General features: G+C 30.4%; 1 protein-coding gene, 1 long non-coding RNA gene and 1 pseudogene across 3 annotated transcripts; 1 reads left to right on the plus strand and 2 right to left on the minus strand.

Moving 5' to 3' along the window:
- The first annotated feature begins 1,955 nt into the window (after window positions 1–1,955).
- Window positions 1,956–5,655, plus strand: LOC110817200 (F-box family protein). 2 transcript variants are annotated; one of them, XM_022045634.2, is made up of 5 exons: window positions 1,956–2,556; window positions 2,679–2,812; window positions 3,566–3,748; window positions 4,144–4,331; window positions 5,431–5,655. In XM_022045634.2, the coding sequence occupies exons 1-4, from the start codon at window positions 2,025–2,027 to the stop codon at window positions 4,309–4,311; spliced, it is 1,017 nt and encodes a 338-aa protein (XP_021901326.1). In that variant the 5' UTR covers window positions 1,956–2,024; the 3' UTR covers window positions 4,312–4,331; window positions 5,431–5,655. The 2 variants fall into 2 exon arrangements, with proteins under 2 accessions (XP_021901326.1, XP_021901327.1); XM_022045635.2 differs by having other exon boundaries at window positions 5,441–5,655.
- LOC148252772 (uncharacterized) lies at window positions 5,352–6,346 on the minus strand. The gene is made up of 2 exons (XR_015814048.1): window positions 5,875–6,346; window positions 5,352–5,733 (listed from the first exon to the last, which is right to left on the minus strand). It is a non-coding gene; the product is annotated as an uncharacterized LOC148252772 (long non-coding RNA).
- Window positions 6,347–9,145: 2,799 nt separating this feature from the next.
- Window positions 9,146–9,965, minus strand: LOC110817056 (cyclin-dependent protein kinase inhibitor SMR6 pseudogene; annotated as a pseudogene).
- Window positions 9,966–10,867: the final 902 nt, after the last annotated feature.

Consider the following 10,867-nt stretch of genomic DNA (forward strand, 5'->3'; position numbering starts at 1 on the left):
TTGATATGAAAACAATAAAATCTTTAAGAACCATGTTGATATATAAAATAATTATATATTTATTAAAAAAAAATAGAGAATTTGGAAATAATATTTAGAATGTTTTGTTGTGATTAAATAGACACATTTTTGTATATTTGTTGCGTACGCGACGAAACAAATAAGATAAATTCAAAAAAAAATATTTTTACTCTTAAAAGAATTATATTTAATATACCTTCGAAAGATGTCAATCTTGTATTATTAGGTCAACCTAAATTTTAAAAAAATTAAAAAAATAAAATAAAAGTTATTTTTTTTTAGTAAAAATTAAAGTTAACATATATTTTGATAAATTTAAATATAAAAATTATAATTTGTAATTCACACGTTAAAACTTTTATTTCCTAAAACAACAATATTTTTTATGACTAAAAGCATTTTAATAACTCACAACACTTACTTTTTATTTTTCTTGTTTGGTTGGTTGATTTATGGAAAGAATATATGCAAACTCAAATACAGTTATTATGAATCTAATCATTGTGAATAAAATGATAAATGATAAAAAAAAAAATACTTTATTATATTGTAGTATGCTAGAATGATTAAGGGAGTAACAAAAAAAAAAGAAATCTTTTTACCAAGTTTTCAATTATAGTAACAACTATTTAATATTTAATATTCATAAAAAAAGTTATTATTTTTTAAGTATTGAGACACAGTGAGTACACATAGAATAGATAAAACAATAATAGTTTAACTTTCCTCTTGATTAGAATAAACTAAAGTTTGATTTTTATATTTTTTTTAAAATGTTTCTTAGTTTTTTTTTTTAATTTAAATTAGTTTCATGTTAGGTCTATCTTTCGTTTAGTATTATGATAAATAATTTTTTTACTTGAAATTATATTTTTTATAAATTCTTTTATAGTTTATTCATTAAATATTTATAAGAATATTTTTTTCAAATTGTAGAATTTTAATACTTAATTTTTTTAAAAATATGGATTATATTTAACATATATATATATATTTATAACAAGCATCCAAATAACTCAAATAGAAAATATTTAGACAGTTACATATTCTCTTAATTTAAATCAAAGTGGATACATACATTATCTTTTAACTATAATAAGTAATTTGAACTGCGACGAATTCTTTTATAACTGATAAAAAAAGTGATTTCAATACTTCTATAATAAAAAAAATTTATATCTTATCATTATGCATGTAAAGATTTTTTTTTTTATTTAATATGTAACTAACCACATCTAGTACATAACTTGATGATTGTATGAAGTGTGAAATTAAGATTTATCAAGCTAGGAAAAACCAAAAATGCTTGCATCCATAACCTCACCATTAAGCTCATTAAGCTAAAAGTTCATGTTTTATCATTAACAATTTTTTTGTACGTCTTAATTAATTATATTATATAATATTATGAATATCCAGATTATTTTTATCGTAGACTATCTTCTAAACTAGTTTTTTCTTAATTTAGATGGTATATATATATATATTTAAATTATTAATAATATAACATAATCTTTAAAAAGATTATTTATGCTCTTTTTAAATATATTTATAAGAACTAAACATCAATAATACAATAGTTATAGCTACAACTAATAAATACTTTATATGATTTTTAAGACTCAATCTAAAATATTAAATTTAATGAAACTAAAAAATTCAATTTCTATAAAGTTAAAGTTCTAAAGTTTAGAATATCTTATATTTTATATTAAAATCATACATATAATTTTGATATTTAACAATCACAAATATAATTATAAAATAAAACTTTGACGATTATTTTCTACTTTTATAAATAAATTTAAAATTGTTTTTTTTTTAATAAAAAAATTAGGGTTTAAACCCTAAATAAAAGGCAAGTAAAGTAAATAAAATAAGTACTTTATAAAGAATAAATAAATAAAATTAAGTGATAAATAAACTAAGAGAAATCGAAAGAGAAACCCTCTCCGCTCGCTGTTTACCAATTCCACCCCTTGGAAAGTGAAAAGCTCCGGAGGATGAAACAGAAAGCCTATCGAGATAGATCCGAAGGCTCTCGATTCTCGGTGTCTCTCTTATCCAAATCCAGAGGCCGAGAAAAAAACCCTAAATGTATCCAAAGGATGATGTGCACTTCATCATCGGCACCAGCAACAACTAAGCCCCAGATGGACGTTCGAGATTTCTCGACGCTTCCGTTTGATATTCTGATGAAAATAGCGGCTCCGTTCACGCTTCCGAATCTGCAAGCTGCGTCACTGGTCTGCACAGCGTGGAGAGACGCTCTTCGGCCGTTGAGGGAGGCGATGGTGTTGTTGATGTGGGGGAAGCGGTTCAAGCATGGTCGAGGCGGTGTTCAAGCCAATTTAGACAAGGCTCTGGATTCCTTCTTAAAAGGAGCGAAGCTCGGCTCGACGCTTGCGATGGTCGATGCTGGTCTCGTATACTGGGAAAGGGGAAATAAACACGAAGCTATTGCCCTATATGAGAAAGCCGCTGAGCTCGGCGATCCCACTGGTCAATGCAATTTGGGCATCTCGTATCTGCAGGGTACTTTTTTTTAACTTTCTGAATATCAATTGTTTAAGTTGGGTTTCTGTGTATGATTTAACTAAAATTCATTTGATTCCTTATTGGTTGTTTTAAATTCGTCAGTATTACTGTGACTGCAGCTCAACCTCCGAATTTAAAGCTAGGTGTAAAGTGGTTATATCGTGCTTCCCTTGCTGGCCATGTCCGCGCCCAATATCAACTTGGCCTTTGCTTTCATCAAGGTCGTGGTGCGGATAGCAGTATGCAACAGGCTGTATGGAATTCCTTCTCTCTCTCGTTATGGGTTTTTATGAATGAAGTCACTTTTGTGGGAACTCAATGTAAAGCTTAATTGTCTTGAGACACTCTTATTAGCAGTAACTGTCGAATGTAGACTATGACGACCTATGTTTTCTGTACATGACAAATTTTCTGCTTCACACTTTCAAGTATATGACTTCGACAACAAAATTTGAAACTCATTCCGATATCCATATGCTTATGTTTAGTGTTATTCAAAATCATGAAATTGGTTTTGAATGAAATTCATATAGAAGTAAACAAGTGCATTTTAAATCCTTTCAAAGTATTTGATTAAATTTGAAAATTTTACTTGTAAATGGATTTATTATAAATTCATTTACAAGTGAAATGAAACTTCATGGGTATTTATTCCAAAAGTAGACTAATATTCTTTTCCATGTAATTCCCTCCTATATCTTGAATTTTTTTCCTTTTCTATCTTTTTTTAAGAGAGAAGGAAGTATCATTGACAGGTAACCTTTGTATACGAAACATCTAGAAAAAAATTATAAAACAGAAGGCTCCTATGAGGTTCCCCAATTACTCTCCGTCAAGGAAGATCCCAGTTTTATTAGAATTTACATGGTGTATTTGAGCAAGAAATATGCTAATGTTAATAATCAACTGTTAGTGCATCAATATATAAAATTAATCCCCTTTCCTCTTTTGGTGAGCGTAAACAAAGTTTTTGTTCTAAATCCTACTTTGTTTTCACTTGAAACAGGCCCTATGGTATCTAAAAGCTGCTGAAGCTGGATATGTACGTGCTATGTACAACGTTTCACTTTGCTACTCATCTGGGGAAGGTTTCTGCTACAACATCGGTCTAGGAAGAAAATGGATGAAGCGAGCAGCTGATCATGGTCATAGTAGAGCTCAATTTCATCATGGCCTTACTTTATTTTCCGTACGTAACATCTTTGTTTTCTATTTTTTACATTAAAGCATGCGTATTACATGATGAAGTAGATGAAGGGCAGAATTTTATCTTTTCATATTTAACTGGTTGCTGAGATTCTAGTATGTATGTTGCATTCTGAAGAGTGAAAATATTAGAATTCTCAAAGTGATTTGTTTCTGCACCCGAATTGTATTCATAGAATGTGGAACACTGAATTAACAATTGAATAGGAATAAAAAAGAAGCAAGTTTGATCTCCTTGTAACATGCAGGGATAGAAATAACATGTTGAATGCTGGTAGCCAGGGTTTAGCTTTTGGTGGTTAAAGAAATATCTCTCATGTAATATCTTAGCCTTGTGTAAGTTGAATATTTATGTGATTGATATCAATTTTTGAGCAGAAAGGAGAGATCGCCAATGCTGCTCTATACTTGGAACTTGCCACACGAGCTGGTGAAACTTCTGCAGCTCATTTCAAGAATGTACTTCTCCAACAAATATCAGCCTCTTCCCATGATCATATCATGCGTGTTGCAGATAATTGGCGTGCTGCTTCCTTTTCTCGCTAGGCAACTCCAGAAGATGGTTTGTAAGTTATCATCTATATTCTTCTTATCTATAGTTCTTAATTTTATCAGTCAGATTCCTTTCCTTACACGTATCTTCCTTTTGAGGGGTGGCAGTTGTAATTAAATATGGTTTTCAGTTCTTTTCCGAACATTTGTTAATACTGCACTCCTTTGTTATTTAGCAATCAGTATTTAATAGGCTATTTTTCGAACAAATTCACAAATTTTGTAGAATTTACAAATTCACTTTTAGTTAACAGTGAGAGGATATAAGTTTTACTAGAAGATAACAAAATCATTAACTTCGAATCATATGAAATTTTTTACGGGATCAATCTTTATTATTTTATAAATGATCTATCTTTTATATTCATATTTGTTACTGAACTTTGTAGAATTGATTTCAAACATTAATGTATTTAATTGTATCATCTAAATCAACCGTTATAGAGTAATTGCAAGCTAAGTGGATATTTTTGTCAGAATGCCCTAGATAGACTGTAGGCTTTTTTTTTTTTCCTTTTTCTGGCCCCCTATTGGCCTGTAACCCTCGCATGGATGGTTTGTACAACTTATCTGAAAGTAATTTGTAGTGACAATAATTACTTCACGACCAAGGCTGAAGATTCCTTGGCTGTCTTAGAGAATTTCCTTAAGAATTTATTTGAAGATATTAGAGGTGCAGCTTGTAAGTTTAAAATGTGGGAACCTCTTTGCATCTGTTGAAAAATTATGTAGAGTAGTTCTTTATTATGTGAGGTTATATTGAATGTTCAACAAAAATAAGCTTAGTTCAAGGTAGCGTTAAAGGTTATTAATTATGAAGTATTGAGGTCCATAGTGTTGATACAGTTGAGCTGTAATTAAATTATGCAATTAATAATAAGTACCTATGATTCCTTCTACGTGCCTTCTCTTAATCCTGATTAATTTATTCATCGAAGTTTTAAATAATTTATTTACCATTTTGAAACTATGTACACTGTGAACTATTATATAGATTTTCATAAACATAAATTAAAACACTCAGTCAGCTTAAATATTTAAACAAAACGAATGTTTTTTATACCATAAACAAAAACAAAAAATGTCGAAGTGCATGATTATCTGAACCTGCAGGTTGAAACAGGTGGTGGAGCTCCATTTCGGATACGCGAACGAAGCATGTGTGTATGTGTATGCATATATGCATTAGGGTTAGAAAGGAAAATGTTATAATGTATAGCAAGTAACAAGTGCCTCATTTGTTCGAGGCTTCCTCTTCATTTGTAAGAAGAATTTAGAATTGAATACCGAAACCCTATTAGGGTTTTATCTAAAATTGCCGACTCTCTCTTGGTTCTCTGTGTTTGTTCTTCATTTTCTCTTCACTTCAGCTTTAGAGATCAGCGTTCTTAACTGTTTTACAACATATCCTTGCACCTAAAAGAAAAAAAAAAAAAAACAAGATCAGTAAGGTTAGCTTTTAAACATCAGCTCATTCCTAGATGAGAATCAAACAAAATTAAACTTTACAATTATATGTTCCCAATGAAGTTCTGTATTGAATGAATCCCATCTTACCTTAATGTGTATCAGGATTAGAACACATTGCTATTTCATGTCTTCCAATCCTTTTTGTAAGACTAAAATCGTGCTTACCCTCCACCTCTATAACAAGTCTTTGGTACGATTGTTGGATCAAGCCCTGATACGAAGCATATATACACATATAAATAGGTAATAAAACCACTAAATCCATGGTAAATCTAAATGCATATTTAGCTTACTAGTAGGTGGCGGGGAAGAAACTTACCTTTGAGGGAAAAGATTATGAAGAATCCACCGGTCTTTGTTGTGGTAATCGCCATATTATGGTAGTGTTAATGTTTTTCACTTTTTAGCTCTTCATTAATCTATTGAAGACAGTTCGTTATGATATACTGCCAAACTATTTAGCTCCAGGCACTAAAATTTGTCTGTAAGCATTTTGTATCATTGGTATGGTAGATAATCTATTAGAAATTTTTAAAAAAAAACAATAATATGAGTAACACCCGAATCAAAACCAAATATTGAATAAATTAGCAACTAAAACGTAATTAGTAAATTTAATTTTCTAAACTCGAAATGATACAATACTATTTTTTTTTTTAAAAAAAACATAAATTAACCTTGAAACATCTAAAAAAATATTAACAAGATTTTTTCCAAAAGAAAAAAAGCGTAAAAAGATAAACATAGTCTGAACGTGTAATGTACATATACATACGAACATGTAAGTAGTATAATGATTATTTAGGATAAAACCATACTGCTAGTTATTTGAAAACATAGAGAATCAAACAATATGAATGGATTGAGAAGAATAAAATCCGAAGGTTCATGTTTCATCCCTAATTCCCTCCATCATCCATGTGATCTCCAATAATTTGTGTTTTCTTGAAAAGCACTTAAATTGATTATACTAATCCAATCCAATCCAATCCAAAAGTCACTCCATGCCAAGTAACAATTGCATTGCAGCCACCTTTAGATTCTAATATATATATATATATTTATATAATATGAAATATATGTACGTAATTAGGTGTGTGGATTTATATACACACGTGTTGTTACATAATTTGCTTAACTAAGGGGCTCTGATCCCTATGTATTCTTGTTTAATCCTTAAAAGAATTAGATATGACAGAAGCCCGGTTAGGTGAACTTCTCCTTACCACTTTTTAACATATGCTTTTCTTTATCATCCTCACTCTCCCACCTATAAACTACATGGAAATGGCAAATGACTCATCCTCTCTCTCTCTCTCTCTCTCTCTCTCTCTCTTACATAAATATATATATATATATATACATAATAAATATATAATTCCTTTCCTTTTCATTTTCACTGTAAAATGCTGATGCGTTAACATTTCTTTGAATTTTATATTTTTATTTATCAAATAAAGATAACTGGAAATAAGATCAGCTTAAAATAAAACAATATTATATTTTTTCATTAATTTTTTTAAAAAAATCTTATTTAGTTTGTTTGTCTATCCTGAATTTATCAATTTAAAATTTAAATTAACTCAAATTTATTAAAATAGCAATTAAAAGCACATAAAAACATAGCTAACATCGATAAATAATAGATGGAATTTGTTGGATGGTGGAACTTTCAAAAGTTTATTAATTATACGAATAGCCACCATATGATAGAATTTAAGAGCCTTAGTTTGTTTGTATCATACAATAAACTTTCAATGGGAAAACAAGAATTTCATAAGTGTATATATATATATATATCATATAGTAAGTTACGATTTGATGTTTGTTTTATTTTATTTTATTTTAAAATACATATGCTTATAACGGTTAAACATTTTTCAAAACAAATTGTTTAATTTACCAAATAAACTTTGTTATATTTAGAATAGGGCTAATTTAATTGTGAAACTAGAAATCCAAAACATATTCCTTCTTAATGACTCCAAATCAAAACCTCAAAGTTATCATTGTTACAAAAAGAAACGTAGTGTATTCCTCATAATCCTTCATAAATTCCCACTCTTTTATGCCGCCCAGATTTAATATCATATTTTTACTATTAACACGATAATTTAATAATTAAAATTTTTTACCATTTACTTAAAAATTTTGTGTTTGAATTTAATTAATGATATATATTATGAACTGTCAATAATTAACATATAATACTTGAATTAACAAGATCAACAATTTAGGTAATAAATGTATTGTTCAGAATGTGATGATTAAATTGAATTCTATATTAGCGAGTTATGATATATCGAGATTGAAAGATATTTTATAATAAATAAATTCTTTTAGTTAAAATATTCATAGCAAATTAAAAAGTTCGACCTAATTTATTTTTTTCTATAAAAAAAACACCATCATCTTTAAAAATGATAAAAATATATAATTTATTTTTAAAAATATAAAACAAAACAGAGTTAATAAAATATTACTTTCTTACATTCTCTCCTTTTGTACTCGAAATAAAAATATATAATTTACTTTGTATTTGAAAAATCTCATTTGTGCATTCTTCATCTTGTTTTTCTTGGACCAAATTCGAAAATCAAAGTTGTGACATAAACACAAACATGGCATGTTCAAATTGCAAGGCACAAAAAACTCATGAAAGGTATGTTAAAATATAAAAGTGGGGATGAGGACCAATTATTGGTGTGCAAAGGTAAGATTTTTTTTTTAAAAGAAAAAGAAAAGAAAGTGCAAAATAAGGTCCATCCAAATTCAAAGGGTGAGTGGCATAGGATTCTATCCATCTTCCCCCCACTCCACATGAGGGTTTGTTCATTTTCTTGGTCTATCGCAAAAACAGAACACCTTCCCACTATCATAAGAGTCCGAGTTGGGTGGGCGGTCAAGTGTGCGTGTGGGACAGGTCATTTGGGTTTATGGCTATACATTGGATAACATGGCCTGCTCAATCAATCCAACCCAACCATCTTCTCTTTCTTGAAAACGATTTTCCCTTACATTTCATGTTGACCACTGACTCCCCTAGAAGTTGACTTGCATGTAAGTTTCATTCACGCATGGATATCAACAGTATGGCTACTAGCTACCAGCCTGATAAGACTTCAAACTCTCAAAATTTAAACCAAGAACAACAAAGACAATGCTGGTGCTAAAAACCCAGATGACCTTTACATTTGTTCATAACATATATAACTTCAAACATGGATTTTTCTTCCCATCATCTTAACATATATATATATATATATATGTATGCATGTATGAAGGTGGAGCGTGCAAATGAGGATAAAGAAAACCAGACAAATTATAGATGAGAAATGATCAGATAGACACCACCATGTATGAGAAGCAAAATGTTATTCCTACTTATTTATGATTAACACCCTATACAGAAATCCCTAAAACACTACAATATAATATCCTAACATTTAAGAGAAAAAGAAAATACTACCAGAGGTTATCACCTTAACAGAATAAAGAAGTCAAATCAATAACAGGAGCGGTGCTCTTAACCTATATCAAACACGAGAGAGATCAATCGGCCTTCTCGACATGGCGCTCTTAACCTATATCAAACACGAGAGAGATCAATTGGCCTTCTCGACATGGCGCCTCACGAAAACGGATTCCAGGTCCGGGGGAGTGAAGAACTCTCTATTAGCACCGTAATTGCACTTGAGAGAAGGCTTCCGCTTCCTGGGCGGCGGCGGGGGGCACGTGAGTTTGGTTGGAATTTTGGATTCTTCCGAAGTCGGTGTCTTGCAACCCTCCTCAGCTGCGTTATCGGTCTGATCCTTATCGGGTGGGGTAGTGAAAATGGTCGTCAACTGGGCTCGGGAAGGAATTCCAGCGATGACCCATCGTTTTCCTTCGGATTCTATCCCACCATCGACAACTTGAGGCTTCCCTGAAAATCCCATATCTTCGGATCAAAGCAGCGAAAACTTCCAATCGTTTATATATAATAGAAGATGAGAAAGGAATAAAGACGGACTGGGCTGTTTTTCTCCTTTTCTCCTTTTCCTGGCTTTTGTGATGGAGGAGAATCAAGTGAAAGGAGGAGGAAAGGGGGAGAGAAAATAAAGAGAGAAATTTGAAGAGGCGGAAAACGGAAAAGGTAGAGAAGTAAATGGGATGAAGAAAAGTATTAAATAGGTAGGAAGGGGTAATTGTTCAATAAGGGGGGTGGGGGGGGGGGTGAATGAGAGCAGTTTAAACCAATCAGAATCCTGAGAGAGACGCGAAAAGAGAACCCGAGGAAACTCGTGACATAAGCCGTGTCCTAATTATATAATTAAACTTCACTTTAATTGTATTTTAATTAATTATAAATATTATCTAATACAAAATTTCACAGAAGCTGCCCGACAATACTGAAGCTGACCACGGGCAGCATTGACTTTCATTTTTTCGCGCCAAATCCTTTGAGGAAACATTATACATTTTACGGAAGGTTTTTTTTTTTTTTTTCCTCTCCCATAAAAAATTAAATTATATGGAGACAGATAAGTTTCTTTCTATAATAATTATATTTAACGTAAAAAATAAAAAATAAAAAAAACCAGGACAAATATACCATTAATAATAATAAAATAATTTATGTTTCAGTAGTTAAAGAAAAAAGTTGATTAAAAAATATTTTAAAATATTAAAATATCTTTCTTTACCTCTTAAAAGTGTTCTCCTGTTCCGTAAGTCGTAATATTGATAGAGTAGTAAGAATCTTCAATATATGTATATGTATATGTATATGTATATATTATATAATATATGGTAAGAGTTAATATATATGGTAACTCTAAGAGAGGGTAGTATAAGGTAGACTGGGGCAATTATTTAATTAATTTTTTTGGGGGGTAGCTGTATAGGCTATGAAGGGTAGGTCATATGTGTGATTATTTTAAAACATTGATAAGAATTAGACATAAAAACTATAATGATGATGAGACTTGTAATATTTACAAATATAAAAGTTGGTAATGCCTCCAAAACCAAAAGTGGGAAGGTGTATAGCTGTATGTAGATATGAGAGAAAAGCAGTTCCATACATTGAAACACCCCC

Source organism: Carica papaya, chromosome 8 (assembly GCF_054855325.1).
Source record: "Carica papaya isolate Zhongbai chromosome 8, ASM5485532v1, whole genome shotgun sequence".
Lineage (NCBI taxonomy): Eukaryota > Viridiplantae > Streptophyta > Magnoliopsida > Brassicales > Caricaceae > Carica > Carica papaya.

Coding starts and splice junctions, on each gene's coding strand:
- LOC110817200 (XM_022045634.2), top strand. CDS start 2,025: ATGAAACAGAAAGCCTATCGAGATAGATCCGAAGGCTCTCGATTCTCG. Junction 2,557..2,678: donor GGGCATCTCGTATCTGCAGG/GTACTTTTTTTT, acceptor CTGTGACTGCAG/CTCAACCTCCGAATTTAAAG. Junction 2,813..3,565: donor ATAGCAGTATGCAACAGGCT/GTATGGAATTCC, acceptor CACTTGAAACAG/GCCCTATGGTATCTAAAAGC.